Source organism: Apteryx rowi, unplaced genomic scaffold (assembly GCF_003343035.1).
Source record: "Apteryx rowi isolate R43461 unplaced genomic scaffold, aptRow1 scaffold_203, whole genome shotgun sequence".
Taxonomy (NCBI): Eukaryota; Metazoa; Chordata; class Aves; order Apterygiformes; family Apterygidae; genus Apteryx; species Apteryx rowi.
In genome coordinates, this window is record NW_020448342.1 from 1107332 (window position 1) to 1127278 (window position 19947).

General features: G+C 35.2%; 1 protein-coding gene across 19 annotated transcripts in view; it reads right to left on the reverse strand.

Moving 5' to 3' along the window:
• The window catches only part of CSNK1G3 (casein kinase 1 gamma 3), an 80079-nt gene that overhangs the window by 38331 nt on the left and 21801 nt on the right, over window positions 1-19947 (reverse strand). For 17 of the 19 annotated variants that reach the window (XR_003253183.1, XR_003253182.1, XR_003253181.1 and 14 more), the window contains 3 exons: window positions 17012-17424; window positions 12504-12544; window positions 6170-6239 (listed from right to left, as the gene is read on the reverse strand). Coding sequence is in view for 16 of the 19 variants with exons in the window: in XM_026063898.1 (XP_025919683.1) it covers window positions 6170-6239; window positions 12504-12544; window positions 17012-17189 (289 nt within the window). In the remaining 3 variants the exon portion in view is untranslated. Of the gene's footprint in view, window positions 1-6169; window positions 6240-12503; window positions 12545-17011; window positions 17425-19947 lie in introns of those variants that run through there. The other 2 variants (XM_026063912.1, XM_026063914.1) reach the window with 2 other exon arrangements.

Sequence of the window (19947 nt, forward strand, 5' to 3'; positions counted from 1 at the left end):
TATAACTGCTTATTGCTTATTCTCCTATATAACATCCACAGGGAAAACTGAACAAAAGGCAATAGTAAACGCAGGACAGTTAAAAAAAAAATCAGCATTCTGTTTTCAGCTTAAGAGCAAACTCTCTGCTAATAACCTAAGAACACTGCTTAAAGCAGTGTCCATGTAAAGTTACTCAAAGTTCACTTTGAGTTTATACTGATGATCATTAGCATGATACGTGGGCAATTATGAAGTGAGAAAACCAAAAGACACAGAAAAGTCAAAACTGTATTTTCACATGGGGTGAAGTCTTCCAGAGACGGAGACGACCACCTCCCTTACTCAAGAAGGCTGACTAAGCACCAAGCGATAAGACAGGAGTGATCTATGGATCCATCTCTAACTCTTTGAATTCCCACTCTTCTCTCTCAGATCAAAGCAACTTTTTTTGGTAACTCATTGTAAAATACTAAAATTATCATCTAGCACTACCTTAAATACAAAAGCCAGCATCCTTTTCTACTTAAATTTCTGCTTCAAAATCACGTATTCAATTCAGGGTATTCTGTACACTGAGCAGGGGTTGTACAAAAAATTGAAAAGTTGTCATTGAACATCAAATCTTTCAATACACATGTTCAACCTTATTTTCATTACCATGAATATTTGGGTCTTTAACAATAGTGGAAATAGTASTGAACACCAACTTTACTCTTGGTAACATCAGCCTTTCAAACAATTTTGTAATAATGAAAAGAGCAGAAAATAACTGGTAATGCCTAATCTACTGGTCACATTGAACAGTGCAGAAAGTAGCTTACAACAAAAAATTGTTTTACCACAAACCTCAAGGCATTTTGCACCACAGAAAGCTTAAAYTTAATGTATTTCAAATTGCCTTTGCTACATTCCCAAAACCAAAATAAATCACAGATACAAGGAGAATCTTGACATACTCCAAACACTAAAATAAAAATAAATATGGTACTGAGCCTAATTAGCTAAAATGAGCAGATTCCATTCCTCTACAACAGGAGCTGACCATACTGGCATAAATGCGTAGTACTTTTCGTGGCTCCAGCTTCTCAAGAGTACAGATTGATTTTTCTCTTACCCTACCCAACACTGCTTTACCAACCAATACACAAACTTTATTAGGTGTGTATATCTCTTCCAAAAAAATCACATTATGCCAGCACTGCAACTTGCTCATCCATTGACCCAAAGTTAACTTTTTCATTAGAGTCCAAACAGTATGATTTTTTGCTTTATCTATTTGGGTTCTCACAACTCCAAAATAGAATCATGTGTTTCTTATGTAGCCATGCAGAGAGCATTACCACATTACTAGAACCCAAACACGGAAAAAATTCTCATGAAGAGCATGCAATATTTAGTGTTTGTTTCACATTTGTCATAGCCTTTTAAGATAAAACACTTTTTTCTATAGTACACAACTGCATATCTTATACCTGCATTGACAAAGTACCATCTTTTGGTTGCCCTTTAAGAAATGGGTTTTAGCACCAGTTTTAAGAATGGAAGTGCTAATTAAACTTCATCTGAAAGGAGAGAAGTATAGAATTTAAGAAAAATAAAGTATTAACAATATTGAGCATCTGCCTTCTCTGAAATGTTAATACAGCAGTTCCAGAATTATGATAATCCACAGCTGAAGAGATCTTTGTCTCTTCCACAAAAGACCTCCAATGAAAACCTGACACGAATACCTCTTGCTGCTATAAACAGACACCATGGTAACAATCTGTTCTAGTAAGTCAGCAACATTACAGACACGAGCTCTACTAAGGTAGGATCAGCAGCAGCAGAAGTAACCATTCTTTTGTTCTACTTGTCAGATGGGTAAGTACAATAGAGTTCATTCACTTGTAGACACTTCCAAGCCATTATAATCAATGGCCCACAGACACACTATTAAGCGATATTAGAAAAATCAGATAGTAAATGCTGAATAATTTGTGCACTACTAAATGTGCGTAACACCTCAAAATGTGTGCGGACTCCTTACTGCAAGAGGAAACTGAAGCAAACAGTAAATTTCACACACCTGTCAAAGAAATAAGGCATTTTGAAGCTTTTCAATAGTTTTGCTTATACATTCTTTTTCAAGATTTAAATCAAAAAAAAAAACACACACAAAAAATCTCAGCTTTACTACTTAATCCTTAAATTGAGCCAGCAGCTCCTGATTCCCCCTCCCCGCCAGTCTCTCCTAGTAGGAAAGCACACTGAATTTAGTTGAAGTTAAATTATGGGCATGGCACTTGAAAAAGATCTCACATCTTACAAAGCTAACTTTCTTACCATGAAGAGAAAGATTTATAGTCTAAAACTACAAAACTGCTAGGTTGCTACATTTCCCAAAAAAGGGAATACAACTGGGACATACAAGGAGGTAGTAAGCTGCTGCCCAAAATTGGGTTCCTAGGTCAGCTGGTCAGGAAATAGCCTGCACTGAACCTAAAACATCTGGCTCCAGAACCCAAGTTCCTCAACCAAGGCAGATTTGGGGACCTTCCACATCACACAAGCAAGCTAGACATTACTTTTCTATCATTTACACTTACCATATAATTCTTAGCAGTGTACCTACAAAAAAGTTAGTCTAGCTGTAGATACACTACCATACTACCTTTGATTTCAGCCTCTCTCCCAATACTGTCCCTGCTGAGAATATATTAGCCCACAAGATTAAGCTATGAGAAAACTTACTTTGTTTACTTTTACATGGTAAGATCTTTAAACACAGAATAACAAAGCTTCTCCTGTCAAAGCTGCCAAAAGCAACATTGTTTAAGAGTAAATAAGAGTGGACTGTAATAATGAAAGTATTCAGCCAATAAAGTGTGCTTTAACATAGCCCAGCAGAAGGATGCCTCAGGTACCCTCCCCTCCTTTCACCTGCCATAATATTAGGGTCACTAAGATAACAGTTCACAGTACATATACTGCAACACTATGGGACATGTTTGTGTTTGCAGAAAATGAAACATGAGGGCATAGCTCATTTCCCAGCTTAAAACCTCTAAAAGCATGAACTGTTGAACCTGTCAAGTTGTCAGGGCTTTTTTGTGTGGAGGGCTTGTTCCTCAGAATAGAAGACTCCAACTCTCAAAAGACTCAAGGTCTCAGCTTGAGTAATACTTTTCAATGCCATAAGACAAAAGTGTATTCAAAACATTTTTTAAACAAGTTTGGTAGGTATAAGTGATATATATAGATACTATGAAGATTAGATACGGACAAAAATTAACATGAATTGTTTTCTCTTCATTCTAAAAGTCTTAGTATAATTTCAGGTACACACAGGTATTTTTGTGATTTTCTTGTATTTGTAATATTATGCTTTTGCTTATGTATCATGGTTTTTGTCCTTCATACTCGTATTAGGAAAAAATACTTTTAACTAAAATTATATTAGAATAAAAGATAATTCATCTTGAATTCCATCTTTGCGTAAGATTGCTTATTCAGTTAACTAGGATATTCTGCAAAAATGACAACAAAATTTCAGACCTCATGACCACATTTCAAGCAAGATTTTCCTGCCCACAGTTACTGAAAAACTCAAATTATGGCAAAAAAATAAAAGCAATTTTAATTAACATTTCTTATCATATAAAACTTAAATGAAAGTTAAATAATGATGGGATCAAAATAAGTTCTCTAACTGATTTTTAGAACTCATTTTTAATAACATTTAGATTCATCCCCCAAATAGTTAAGTGTTTCAGGAGTTTTCCAAAAGTACAGAAAATGTTTTCTGTTTAAGACAGMTTCTTTGCATACTTTTTCCTGACAAACTCCCACGTGCTACTGTATATTCAGACATGTTCACTGTATAAAAAAAAATTTGAGTATAAAGTTACAGATTAATGCTTCTTTAATAGCAGATTCTCTCCAAGGGAATTTTGAAACACTTATGTTTTACATCCAGATCAAGCATTTTGTTTTATTAAAGAATGGAGATTCTCAGTTCAAAGGTCCTGTGTATAAATACTGCACACCTATCAGCATTTCATTTCTATTTTTTTCTTGGATATTTTGTTCTTTCGGGGAGCAGAACTACAAGAGGTCCCCAAAATGTTTTTCAAACTCAGGCACGTCCTCTACCCATTCATTGCATTCAAGAAGCAGAATAGGAAAAAACTTATCACAGAAAAGTGAAAAAAAAAAAAAAAAAACTTTAAGTCACAAGGTCACTAGAAATGAAAGAAAGGGATATCAAGGAACCAGACATAGTAGGCAAATACTGATTAGAGGTAAGGGAATACCAAGAAAATATGCAATTTCAAAATGCTACTCCTTCCATCGGGGGGCTCACAAAACTTCCAAGAACAATGCAAGATCAGAGAAAGCACTAAACTACTCCATTAAAAAGCATTAGAAGTTAGGATAATGTTGCCTAATCACACTCTTTACAGGCTTTCAGTACAGTGTTCCAGAAAAATCACCTCATTTCTTTTGGGAATATTCACTCATGTGTCATGATTTTCTCCCAAAAGGTCTCTAGGAAGCATTGCATAGCTTCTGCAATCTAATCCAACAGCTTTTATTCTTACCTCTGCTACACGGCTCCTTTGTGATGTTAGAGGATTTCACCTTGGCTTTCACAACTGGCTACTGGTCCTAACTTCTTGGTTGCCCTGTCTCATCAGTCAAGTGACAAAAATCTCTGAATGTATCAGCTATTTTAGGATGCTAATCTAGTGTATGCTGACAATTTACAACTACTTAAAAAAAGACACCATCCCCTGATGACTTTCTCAAATCAGTCAGCATCCAAGGCACCCAATTTTGACTACAATATGCAACTTAACTTTCCATCTATTGACTAGAATAGATACTGTCCTGTCTTGGAAGGAATTCTCTAAAGAGTTCTTGTTTGTACAGCATTTATGCTACAGCATCAAAAAAAAATAAGTTCTATATGAAGGGAAAGGATTAGATAATATCTTTCAAAATAAAGGTTCTTTAAAAAGGACAAAATTTTGAAAGTTACCCAACCAGAAAAACACTGCCTGTACAGTTATTAGCCAGCCTGTATAATGAACATACAATCAGAAATTTTAAAAGGCAAAAGAAATATTTAAGAACGGTATTAAAAACAGTATTAAAATTCATCATAACATACACGCAGGGACAAAATTAGTGGCATGGGCAATGTTCAGTTTGCATTCCCTGACTTTTGGAGACACAGCTCTTCTGCTTAAATATTCTGTGAAGTTTAAGGATAACTTTCCTAAAGTCACTGTTACAGAAATCAAATCTTTGACAGAAAAGTTAGTGTGCATGTATAAAACAAACTATTAGTCCAGTTTATAAAATAAATTTTTACATTAGTAAATAAAAAGTGGAAGCAATAACTATAACTAAATGACCTATTAAAAGCTAATCCAGAAGTTTTAAGGAACATTTTCAAGGAATTGATACAATAATTTTTTTTTTTTGATTTAACTAATTTTGGGAAACTTTGTACTCACTTTCTTAGATTAAGATGTTTCATCTCTTGCTAACTGACTATACACAGTTCTGTGAAAGGTGCAAAAATAGGCAAAATGAGAGTTTCAGGCACTGCTCACCTATAACAGCAAAAGGTCTTTATCAGGTCACTTAGAGGACAATCATAAAAGTATTTATTGTATAAAAGCACCAAGGACAGTGAAACGAGAAATTCAAATTTTAAATGCATTTCATGTGTTTAAGATGCTTAAATATTACATGAAGCAAGAGACAGTGTCAATAGAATTAACAGTGAAGTAAAATTGACAGTAAAACAGCTACTTAAATATCTTAGCAACTTTAAGGTAAATAAAAATACATGATTAGTAGATTAGCTATTTGGTAATTTATGCTGTTTATTCAAAAGGAAAACACTGGGAATATTGTAAGACTACTTAGTATAAGGTATACCCATATAGCACAAACTTTGTAATATTTAATATTTGTTAAATAGTCTGAGGATTTAATGGACACACCTTAAAGAAGAACAAAAATATTTCACCAGTAGAAAAATTTAGATTAATCCACTGACTCAAGGTCTTTTTTGCTGCTTTAAGTCCCTGGGGACACTTTAAAATAAAAAAGATTTATACCCTAGATCAGCAAAGTAATGTGAAAATTGATACTGGATTACATTACAGTATTATGCATGACAGTTTTTTACCTCCAGATCCTAGCTGCTTGTAGAATCTGTATTCCAAATGTAGCTGTGGTGCTCTTGACTTCATTGGCTCCTGATTTAAAAACAAAAACAACATTTAAAATAAAGCCTCTCAGCTGTTGTTCTGAACCCTAAAAATCAATGCCCTAATCTATGTACCAACCATGCTAACCCTGTGGCTTTTGAGCCACATGAAAAAATTTGAGTATTCCTTCTACAATGACTGGTAATTAGGCTACTGGGAAACCTAAACCCCAGTCAGGTAAGACTAGAGTGTACAGGGGCTTTTACATCCTGTATTGCTCCATCATCTCAGGGCCCAACTTGCAAACCCAATCCAGACCCCACCCACAATAAATTTCTTCCACCTGAGCTAACCTGTCCCTCCTCTTTGCTCTCCAAAGCATGTGGTTGATGTACATCTTGCAGCCTTCAAAAGGGAGTGTTGGTGTGCAGCTCAACAAATCAAAAAGACTGTCTACACCTCTGGTACATGTGCTAGATGCACCTTCAGCAACAGTTTTACAGCTGGTTTGTGACAAAAAATACCAAATCCCTCCAAACAGTAATAGCTTATAGAGATTAAGTCACACAATTCCAAACTACATGTATGACACCTAAAAAAGCACCAAAATAATTTTCCAACTGAAATCTTTCTATTCCTGAGATAAATTATATAAGTTAATGAAATCTTAGTTCTATGTCTTACATAGAAATGTGGCTTGGTCTCAGAAAAAAGGCCACATCATCACTGAAGACTGCACTCACACACAAGAAAAAAGCAGCAACATAAAACTACACTCCAAGTATTTCACTTTGTAAAGTAAATAGTGCTTTATCATAAGACCATTAAGTACCTTCCTAGAGCACCTTTTTGAAGTCATGCTTGGCTTTATAATATATAACATCTTACAATGCATTAGTGGCCATTTGAACATTAACTGCATATTAACTATTCTTGCATAGGCTGCTACTAAGACTGTAGCTAGTAACAGCTAAGTGTTAATACAAACTATTTATCCATGAACGAAGAGGATATACTGCTAGATGGCAATTTCCAGGAAAAGTTTGGGAAAGGTTCTTATCTCCTTTCTCATACCATCTTCTCCAGAAGCTAAGAGTTCTTTAGCCTCTATTATATTCTGCAGTGGCATATCCAAGGCCATAGAAACCAAAGTGCAATCATGAGAAACCCAGTCCTCCCTCCCAGTCCATCTAATTCAGGTGTTTTAAATTGCTGCTGCTGCCAGTGCCAAAGTCCTTGTCACAGTCCATTTGTGCATTTGGTTTTGGCAGGGTACCAAAAGTTGAGGAACACAAGCAAAAATGGACACATTAACAGTTTCCACAGAAAATGAGGAGAAATTAATGAAAATACACACTTTCCAAGCTTCAGAGCATTCATCCTAGCTGAATACTTTAAGTTCTTTGCAAAAACCTGAGCAAGAACTTCCTAAAACAAAATGACCATATTGTCAAGCAAGACTAACTGGCCCACCACAAACTCCCACTTACAGAGAATCTGGAAAACACATGAAATGCAGTGTCAAGCATTAAAGACTACTTTTCCCTCAATAACACTGTAAATATGGGTCCAAGCATATCAACACAAACAAAAAAAATATATCAGCTTTTAGTAATCAGCTTTCACAGGTTTTTAATAAACCCACTTTGAAGCATGTTACCAAGTGATTTTATCCAGTTGTGAAACTGCACAAAAATTTTGCTACTAGTTTGCCTGCAGTATCATAAAAGTCTCTCAGTTACACAGTATACAATGATATATACATTCTCTAATTAAAGCTTTTAATTCTGCTTTGCTTGTAACTCTGCCTGCTAAGAGGAAAATATTTTAGGCTCTGAAGTTCATAAAATTCTTCATGTTTGTGGAGTTTACCAACACAAGACACTGGCTTTTGGGGACTGTGTTTGATTTTGTTCTTTCAGTAACACAATTCTGCTTTAATTGATACTAAATTATCAATTTATCACCAGTGTTATGAGATGTTTCCATTAAAAGGGGGGAAAATGGCTTCCGTGTATTACTAAAAGTAAGTAGACAGAAAAGAACTGAATTTGCCTAGGGAAAACAAATTCTGATTTTTGACCTACACACCTACAAGACAGATCTTCAAATGAATGCTGCTTGCTCAGCAGCAAACAGTTCTGATAGACCTTCAGAAGGAAAACGTTCATAAAAGTCAAACAAGTCAACCTGACAACTGCACACCAGCCAAAGACTAAAATGAAAAAACATACCTTGCAAAAAAGATACTTTAAATACTTTACTTTTACACCCTCCCCTAATTGTGAAAAAAAGTGTAATAATAGCAGTTATAGTCCATATACTGGTTGTAGGATTTTTGGAATATACTGTGGTGGTGGCTGGGGAAGGGAGTTAGGTACATCCTCAACTGTTCAGTAACTCTGCTTCAAACAGAAAGCAAATACAATCTTTCATTTGATGAAACTTGAGAGGAAAAGCACAATAAGGTATTGATAGCCAATTTATTTTGTTTCTATACACACTGGAGCATGCAGTGAACTATTGATATATAAGAAAAGTAGAACACATAAGGATAAATCAAGACAAATATCTGATAAGCACTAGCTTCCATTGTAACATAGAAGTGAAGAATACAGCACTGAAACTACATTTTTATGAGTAAGTCTGAAAAAAGTTTAAGGATAAAAAAGAAACCAGAAGAACTCCTCCTGTTTTCATGAGTGTTTCAGTATGCTTCAGTATCTAAAGATAAGTTTGGAAACCCAGAACTGGAGCACTGTTCAAACTTAAGTTAATCCTGAAGGACTTTAAAGCCACCTAATCCTCTTATCAAGAGATGAGGTGTATTTTTGATTTTCTTAAGAGCTCAGGTCTTCAAAGGACCATTCCATGATTTCCAGTATTCTGCAAACCACCTTCAATACACAGTTCACATTCAAATCTAATTACTTTAAAGCTGCTATATAAAAAAGTAGGTAGTTCCTTTTCCCTGCAAAAGAGCATTTCTCCCTCTTAATGAGGGACTTGGGGCTCCAGCTGCGTTCTTGCTGCCAAAGAATTGGCCTGCAGCTTGTTCAGCACAAGTTACCTGAGAAACAGACACAACAGCTCCTTAACTCAAGTTCTTTCAGCTGAGGTTTTCCCTTGTTCTTTTGTAGGATGCTTATATATTCAAATAAGATAAAGACACTTTATTGCAATTTTGTTTTTGCTCCAAAGATATGGAGTAAGCTACTGTACACTTTTGGAAGATAAGGCATCTTCCTTCTAAAAGACTCTGAGAAAACAATGGATGCAGTTTACTTGCTCTAACCATAAGGTTAGAAATTTAAGATCTCTGATGTTGATCTAGAGCACTATATAAACATTCAGCTACAAATTGCCTAGTTTTAATAATCCAATGAGAACTATTACTCAGTAATCTTCTATCTCTGCTTCCTAGTCTCTTTAAGGATAATGAGCAAACAAATTATTTCCAAGAAAAATTTCTATAAAATATACAGGTTTTGTAAAAAGGAAAAGATCAGCCTACAAAACAGAGTTGCACTTGATCTGGATTTACTGCTTGTGTGGTCTATGCATCTACACAGAGGTTCTGAAATGGTGTCATCCTGGACAGCAGTAATTCTTCAAAACATAAAAGGAAGAAAAATTCTAGCCTTGGAACCAACTGCAACCTCCCATTCTCCGCCCCAAACAGATTAAAAACAGCAGTGACTACCTCAATTTGCTCTTTCATACAAGGATAGAAAGAAAAAAATAGTTATTCCCAGATGCAGCTCAAGCAGTAATATTTAGTAATTTGGTTAGTGGTTAAACATCCTGTAAAGGAGATGAGTTTCTGCAACTAAGAAATTTGGCAAAGGGAAATGGAAGAAACATGATACAGAGTGGAGAGCAGAGTAGGAAACATGAGGCAAAAGCAAAGTAGAGGGACATGTAGTAAGAAACTTAAATCTGACAATAAACGAAGAGGTTAACAGCAGTTAAAAAATCCATTTACTGTTAGCAGTAGTGACAGACATGCCTGTAAGTTGACTTCCAAATGCAGCAACTAAAACTCATCCTTTCAGGAGTAACCCACACAACCCTTCTGCGCCAGGGTAAATGGTTACCATTTACGCACAAAACATCTTGCATAAGAGGAAAAAGATGCTTCTACCAGCTGATTACAAGGGAATAGTAAGTCAACAGTGGAATGGTGCCATGAGAAGGGCAAGTGTGATTCAAGAATAAATTAGGAGAGGTATTTTTGTAACTGTACCTGGCAAGGGTTACTGCTCATCAAAATGCAATACACAATTCTAGTTACCCCATTCAGGAAAAAAACTCAAACTGGAACTGGGGCACAGGATTACTGGAACAAAGAAGAAATTATGAGTTTGCCTCATTTGGCTAACAAAACAAAAGGCTGAGCACAGGAACTGATGACTGCTTTCAAAACGCTATCAGAGTAAGTGCCAGGCATGGGGGAAAAACATCTCCTAATGTTAGACTAACCTTAACAAGGAGGAAGGAAGGTATACCAGTCACAAACAAACACAACCTTTCTAACCATTAGAACACAAAAAGTCGTGGAACAGTGTCTGATAGGAGTAGAAGAAAACCCACACAGCAAAATTAAACCAAATCCCACAGTTTCATGCAGCTGCCTGTAGCAGAAAGACTAAACCTTACAATCCAAATCCCTTTCAATGGTGAGAAAAAATTCCAAAAAAGCTGAAAGAAAAATAATTGAGAACGATGTGGAAGGAAGCCACTAGTGCTACCTGCCAATAACTAAAAGTATTTTTACTGATTCTTCTAGCTGTTGATTATTATGAAGACACATTGATATGAAAAAGAGGACAACTCAAAAAGTAACTATATATTCAGATTCCTTTAAGCAGCAGTAGGAAATCAGACACACTCTACTACACTAGATCTTTAGTAACTTCTAAAGAAGTTATTCAATAATAGTTAAAGCCTTTTGCACAGTTTTAAATAAACTTGAGACTGAGTCATTTGGAAACCAATATAGTAAAGCTTGCCACTGAACGATATCTTAGCGAAATGGGTTAATATAGAAGTAACTTAGTAATTTAAATTTATGCATTATAATTTTTAAAAAGTGAGTTTAATATCACAAAAAAGAATCAGAAAAAAATGGTTTACCAAAACCCAGTAATCAAATTTAAAGTTCTCTTGCTCTACATTAACTAGTGCTTCAAAAAAATCACTGAATGTGCTTTTCAGTAAACAACATTTAACTAGAGGAATTTTCAGAACATTTTCAAGTTTTACTAGACTTAGAAAATAAGTTCAATACATTAAAGTGAATTTAAATCAGATATAGCATACAAACAATAACCCTTAGAAGCGCATCCACTGTTGCTGTGTCAAAGAGTAACTTGGGCATTTTTTAGATCTATAACTACACCTGAAATAATTATTTTTCTAACCACTGGATACTTACACAGATATTTGAGACATTTATTATATAAATATGCAAAGATCTTTAGACTTAAGCTRTATCTTTCTCTATTTTCAGAGTTTACTTTCTACTTTATGGAACCAGAGTATTTACCATAGCATGCTATGAAAAAAATTGTCTGACTGCAGCAACAAGAGAATTATGCAAGTCCTAAAAAGCCTTCAAAAAACAAAACCTACAGAACTGAATTTCATCTTGGTATACTTTGGTTAAGTTCTAAGTAAATGACTATTTCCATAAGAGGCATCCAGAAGTACAACATGAAGTAAACTAAATCATTCTAAAGAAAGATTTGGAAAGAGCAGAACAACGTCATATTAGCAGTTATGTGAGTTATGTACATTTGTAAGGAAGCATTTTACCAATCTTAGCAAGTAAAAACACACTTATACAATCAGAAGTGTGAGTAGCAATGATAACAGATGAAAAACTGAATTTGGGGAGGGAGTAAAGGTGTTGGAAAGAAGGTATTCTGCAGGATTTCTGGAGCTTTTTTGTAGTCATTGATGTCTGATGTTAAATTTTGTTCTCTTCCACTTGCTGAAAGACAGGAATCTACCAGGTAAGACTGCTGAGCATATCCTTTAAGAAGCAGTCAACCAATCCTTGAAGAAGCAGTCAACCATCATTGACTTTACAAAGGTAAATTTACTTCTGAGATCAGTGACAACATTTAACACTGGTTTTATTCAATATGGCCAAGGCATATAATTATGTCTAYCACTAACTACTTTCATCTAATCAGTTGAAAATACACAAGACTAAAGATTTCAATTAAGGAAATCAAACCATTATATATGAAAGGAAGTCTGATGATTTCTTCACCCCCAATCTTAACAAAAAAAAAATTAACTTACCAGCTTAATTGCCACATACTCATTTGTGTATAAATTTTTTCCTTAAAAAAGAAAAAAAACAAGAAGGTGAGACTTTGGCAGTGACAGTTTATAAAAGCACAGAACTGTGGGAGATCTATTCTGCCAAAAACTATCCATATAAAATAGACTTATGACCACTTTCTTCAGCCACTACTTGCCAAAGAGCTTACTGGGAAGTAATAATTAGGCTTGTGACTAGTTCTGCCAACAATTTATGTTGTGCTTTAATTGTGCTAAAGTAACACATGACCTTTGCAAGTAAAACATGAACAGTAGTTTAGTCAGATTAACAGAAAGTCTAAGGACTTGGTTTGTGGTTTAGAGTTTAACATTTTTGGTCTGAATTACTGAAACAATCTAAAACATGCTGTATTTTTATGTCAACTTTTAATATAGTTCACTGTTTTAATAGTTCACAATCAAACACAGAAATGATCTACTGTGTGTACAACTCAAGTTGTACTAATAATTTAGTAAGTTTTCAGAGCTTTTTTTAATGTTAAGTATATGACAAGAAGCCTTCAGAAAAAAAATCACTTAAGTTAATATCAACATATCCTGAAAATGCTTTAACTAGAACACAGAACCACATCACTAAAACACAAAAGATAAATGAAACAAGTCTTCATCAGAAACAATTACTATGCATACTTGAGGTTTCTGGTTAGACATTAGCTTTATATACGCACTTTTTTTAATGTAAGACTAGAGGTTAAAAAAGAAAAGGCCAATTAAATCCATGCTCTGTTGTGACAAAAAGGACAGATTCTGGTACTGCGGGATCATGTTCCCTGTTCAAGTAAAATATCATTTAAATCTCAATAAATTCTTGTTAATACTTTTGATCTAAGACCCTAAATGTTCTGGTACTGATTTAAAACATGATTTTAATAGCGTGATACCTAAATTTACAGAAAACTTGATTCTTGAATAGCGTAAGAACTGGTTTATCCCTTCACTGAGATATAGCCTGGGCTATTTCACCAATTTTACAGAAATTTTGATAGCCTAAAAAAGCTTGAAAAATTGATAAATTACTGCAAGTGGAATGTGTATTGACTTGCTATATTCAGACTTATTACTGCAAGCCATTCAAAATTGAGTTAAATTATATTATGGTATTGGAATGTCAGATCCTACCACAACTTAGAATTAGTAAAAGCTATTTTTTTCCCCCCTCAGTTTTGTAATTCACTAAACTCAGCATTAGGAGAGAGAGTAAGAATATTACTAAATTAAATGCTTACATCTCTGGAAGTTGTATCTGCTATTTTAACACTGATATACAGCCTAATAAGAGTACTTCAACCAGCATTACCTCAAATCCTTATGACAACTAAGATGTTAAACAAGCTTTAAAAGTATAAAATTGAAAAATATCCAACGAAAAAATAGGTAGTCACTTTTAACATTTTCAACTCCTTTGCAGAAGGCTGCAAAGAAATGAAAAACATGCACTACTTGTAATGACAATCATTTGTATTTCTAATATTACTCTGGTCCAAATTCAGATTAGTTCAAAAGTTTTCTTAAAGAAATCAGATGGAAAAAGAAAAGTATGGGACTAAGATAAAAAGGTTCCCAGCAAAATGTTACATTTATAGTCAAAGACTGATCTCAGCTCCAATCCCTATTAAAAAAAGACTATTTTTGCAAAGCTGAAGAAAAAAAATATCAAAGTCACTTGTTTGTTAAAAGATCAGCTTTACAAAAAGGAAGAGGAGTTACCCAAAGGCTATAGACTGAAAGTTGGTATGGGCAGTGCGGTCTAGTTTGACTAAGAGAATTTCAAGATTTATCCAGGGACTTGAGCAGATTTCCAGGCATCTCAAATAATAATTCTTATTTAGCAACCATCTTAGTTATGTTTTTTGACCAAAAACATACTCTGAAGCCACTTCTGTGTTTTTGCGCACTATTAGGATCTGTAGACTTTAAAAAGAAATTTTTGCATGGGCCTTGCTCTTTGAATCTATTAGGTATCACAGGCAGCTACTACAGTAGCTAATAAATCCAGTTACTGTGATGAAACTCAATATCCAGTCATAATGTCATAATGGCAGGCCTATCATTCTGAAAACACCATCAGAAGGGGCATTGTAACTCTGAATTCAAGACAACTGTCTCTAAAATATAGAGGACAGCAGATTTGACACCTCTGTTGAGATCTCTAACCACAGAATAGGTAATGCAGCACATACAGCAGCAGTGTAAGCTTTCTTTTATTACCCCATCAGTCTGTCTAACTTTTAACCCAGGACAGCCTTAAGATTAACAGCTCAATCTTCAAACCAATTTAGCACACAGTCCCTTTGCAAGCAAATGTGCTAGTTGCACACAGATATCCATTCGCTACATACAGAAAATTTACTATTTGATCTCCTATGATATGCCAACATAGAAGTCTGGCAATTCTTTTCTCAGGTGAAAGAACCACAACAGCTACTGGATTGTAATTAAATTTCTTATTTCCTGAAGTATAACTTCACTGCTCTTTATTAACTTTATTCCTCCTTTAAGTCTTTAAGACTGGACCCTTACACACATGTTCAAAATATATCCCAGCTCTGTAGAAGTACATAAACAAGTGCTTGCATACATCTTTGTAGGAGGGGTGTCTGTTTTAATTTACTTGCTAGTGTAGTAACAACTGCAAAAATACCAAATATTTAAATCAGAATCTGCAATACCAATCCTAACTTTTACTTTCAGTAATTTATACATCTTATCCTACATACAATAGTAAATTAGTACTTGAAATATCTATTACATATGCAAAAAATCAGCAGARGTTGAAAGAAAAAAGCCTGCTGCCCTTGGCTGCTGGAAGGGCAGTATGCTATTCTCCTCCTTTTTTCTTTTACTTATTCACCCAATTTTATTTCAGTATTATCAGATTTAAAGCTTTGCCACTTTTATATTAGTGTTTCTCAATGAAATACATGATTTCACTCTAGTATTCAACTGCTGCCAGTAAATAAGATTTCCTATTTTAGATTAATATCAGATTATCAGCTCCATATGGTGTGAGCAATCCAAGATACAGGCAAGGCAAAAAGTTTCTTCCTAAAAACCCTGGAAATAACTTGATTAGTTTACAGTTGTCTATAGTATTAAATGTGACATAGTAATTAGACTGGTATGGTTTAGTTCACATAGAGCTTTAAAAGAAAAACATTCAAGGTCAGTTTAGGAAAGTTGAAGATCTGAAAACAGAACTGCATAACTTGTAAACTGCAAAGGCACATATCTAACTTCAAAAGTCAAAATGTATCAATCTTGCTTCATTATTCTTACAAATAATTAGAACACCTCTTATTGAGACTGTGTTAAATAGTTTCTTCAGTAAAGAGTCCAAAAACATTCATGCTGCGCTTGTTTACACTTCTGACTCATATCAGATATAACGGCCACAGAAAGTGCAATACTAAAACCATGTTATATTGTCTCTCTGCAGGACAATGAGAAGTTGTTCTACCAGAGAAATGAAACATGAACAGAAACACAATAGCTACCTCTACACAGCCCACCCTACTCAAATACCCTGCTTTTCAACACGCCTCTCTAAACCTTGAAGCAGAGCATTAACTCAAGCCTTCCAGGAATACTGGAATAAATTCTTGGCATTAAATGTTGAGCTCTGTTTGCTAACGCATACAGAATTCCCAGATCTTAAAAGCCTTGGCTAACCATGCTGCCATCATGGAAATTAAGCCCCAAAAAACTAAATTAATATGAACTCTTCCAAAAGCACACACCTATTTTATACACTGTGTCTATCCTAACAGGAGAAAAAAAAAAAAAAAAAAAAAACACACACACACACACACACACACACTTTGGCCCAGAAATTCTTCAAAACTCCACAGGTCCTTCCTTAGTCCTTGCCCCTCTCCACCATTTTGTCTTCATCCATTTAAGACTTGGTGAGGAGAGAGCTAACTTACAGCATTACCCCCACCTCCAAAGTTTTCTACAGATGAATCTTTAGTGCCTAACCAACAGTAAGCAGTTTCCTGTTCAGCTTTGCCATACTGCTAATGATGACCAAGGAAACCAAGAGTTTGCTGCAGTTCTGGCGTGCCCACTGCAGACGCTGTGCTCTCTGCTGTCTCCCAGAAATCTCCAAGAATACAGTATTTATGCTAGAAGTATGGAAGGAGGCTGTTTTACAAATTTAGCCCCAAAAATCAGAATTGTTTTAGGAGGTCAGGAGATACAGCAAAACACAGTAACCATGAAGGCATTTCCAGCATCTTAGAGACAACTGGCTAAATTCAGAATAGCAATTAGGTATGAAGTATTATTAGTCCTAGAAAGTCTCTTACTACATACACCCTTATTAACATATGGTGGAGTTGTAAGGCAAATTTAACATATCTGAAAGTAGTTTAAAGAGCTGTAACGGTCTGTTCAGACATGTTCATTCCTAGTCTGCATGCATGCTTTGAATAATGTAAACCAAAACAAAGAAATAGAGATCTTACCTAACCGCAGTTCTCCAAAATTACCACATCCAATCTTTTTGCCAACTCTGAAGTTAGGTCCAACCATTAACACTCCAGAATTTGAAGAACCAGATCCTCGTGGATTGTGGCCTGATCTCCCACTAGGCCGTGACATTCTTTCATCTGGTTTGTCCTTGTCTTTTTTTTTACTATCCATATCAAGTTTACGGTACTCCACTTTGATTTCTTCTTTTTAAATCAGTATAAGCAAACTCAAATTCGGCAATGTGAAAATGAAAACATCACTAGTGAAGTGCCCAGCTGGTTTCTGTCAGTTAGCAGTCAACAATGGCGTATTCATCCCATTCACAAAATATTTTTCCTTGATAGTTTCTGTAGTAAATCTCCAGAATATATCCTACCAGCAGAATTTACTAGGGTCTACGGGAACTCTGAAAATGAAAAACAAAGTTACTCAATGCAGTAAGATTCTTGTAGAGAATTACCTCTCTTCAACTAAAGTTATACAATTAAAATATAACTAATGATATTTGCTTTATAGGCCCTCCATGAACAGCACTACTGTAAGGTTAAATCCTCTGATTATAGCACAACTGCAACAGACACTGGTGCAGCTTTGAAGTGAGCTAAAAAAAATCAATGCTGAATATAACAGTTTTATAGGGGCTTTTCTTTGGAAAAAACACTTTCTGACCCAGTGAATACACTTAACATTGCTATTTAAACAGTCATTGCAGCTTATGCCAGCTTTGCAAGAGAAAGCATTTAATTTCTACTTTTTTCAAAGTAGTATCTGTCTATCTACTAAAGGAAATACTTAAATAACACTGAATGATATTCAAACTTAAAATGTTTGCATTACCTCTTTCTTAATTACAATTTCTGAGACGCATGATTTATTAATTCAATGATAAGGACACTGCACTTTTTAGTAACTCCTGAGTTTGAAAATAAGATCTATTTACTTACCACAGCAATTCTGCCCCTCCCATTTAATTAGATCATACATTTGTTTCCCCTCCTTTATTTCACTGCCTTGACACTCATCCCAACAGGGATTTTAGCAAGAACATAATGTTAGCTTACTACTGCAATAAAGAAACACAAGAAAGCTTTTATTTTTTATCTGGGCCATAATAAGAATAGTGGTTATTGTTTTCTGTTTGACAACAGTGATGCAAAAAAAGCCCAAAATTCAGATAATTGCCTACTACATAGCAACAACTTTTAAGGAGAGTTAAATATTTGTTCAAAACTATTTTGCTACATTCACTGAAGTGTAGCCTACTTTGAATGTTGGGAATACAAGGTAGTCAAAGAAAACATCCTCTAGAAAAAAAAACTGTGCTTCAAAATGTTATTTATGTAGCCTAAAGTCAGTCATCAGGAGCTTTTTTTAAACCTAATTCTCAAAAATAAAAATCATACACATCATAGCTTATTAAAAAGTCAAAGAGCCAGTAGAGAAAAATACAGCAAAAGAATATGAACCACCACCTTACTAGTTGCATCTGCTGAATCATGGATTATTCATGGCATGGTCTTAAGTAGATGATATTTGAAAAACACTAATCAACAGCTGACTAACCTACCAGCTGAATTATGAAGCACATAGAAGTTTATTTTGCAAAGAAACACGATCACTTTAATGTCAAGGGGAGGGAAGTGAAAGACTTGTTTTGAGACCAATGAAAGAAAGCAAATGCAGGCTCCAGTCCAACTAGAACTGTTTAATGCAAGGGAAAAGGATAAATGCTTACAGTATTGAGTAGTGGTATGGTACAGACAGAAGCATTTAAGAGGGGAAAACACCAGTATATTTGGTTACAGCATACTCTTACAAGTTCAAGCACCRCTGGATATCGTAAAGGCACTTTTCAAATTATGGATCTCAGAGGAACAGACTCAGTGGGAAGTGACAGGTAATTTCCTTCACCCACTGAGCTACACAAGCTAGGGAAGAAATAAGAAAACTAGGAGTGGAATGCACTGAGGTAGGATTTCAAGGGCAACATTTATTACTTAGAAGGTCAGCACATTTGAAGCAGTAGACATGCATAACAATGTATTAAGTACCAAAGAAAAAATACTTACGTTCCAAGTCTCAGTTTCTCCAATGAGAAATATCGAGGTAAACAATTCTAGACTTCAAAGTGCTAATATGCAGCCTCCATAGCAAATAAAAGCTATGCATAGTACTGCCAGCACCAAAAAGTAAAAGCCACCATAGCTGATGCCTTGGTAATCTCAGTAGCAGGGGGAAGGCTCAACTTCCTGGCACTATGTTGCACGTACCAAAATGTTCATATTGCAAAGAGCAGAGAGACAGACCTTGGAACAGTGAAAAGCCGGGGAGGCACTAACAGTTCATATCAATGGGTTCCACAACAGAACACTAGAAGGGACTGGGCATGTAGACAAATCTGAAGAGAGTCAAATCTGATTTCAGAGTAAATAGGATTCCTAGCTAAATGGTAAGTTGTAGAAGACTTGTTAACATATACAGCAAGTAATTATATATTAAACTATTTAAACTGAATTCCTCTAATACATCACAACTTCACTTCAGAAAGTCAAAATAGTTCTGAAGTTTGTTATCTACTTCAGATTCCCCATTTTGCCTTTGCCTGTTTAAGTATCACCTGGGCACAGCATGTAGTCTTGCTAATAGAGCAGAAAACTTTGCTATAACAGGCACAGTCAGGGTGATGAAAAGTAAGTGATGATGTGTCAGAAGCATGGAATAACAAGCAGCAAGACGAGGACAAAGGGCAGAGATTCAATAGCAGTACTAAGACAATGGTGATTAAGAAAGCAGCTGTGAGCCAAAGAAGGTCCATCATCACTGGAAAAGCTCCCAATCTCATGCTGTTTCAGCTCATGTAACACTAAAACAGCACCAACCAAGAAGCCAAGCTGGGAGCTCAAGGACAGATGAGTAAGTATTTACACAG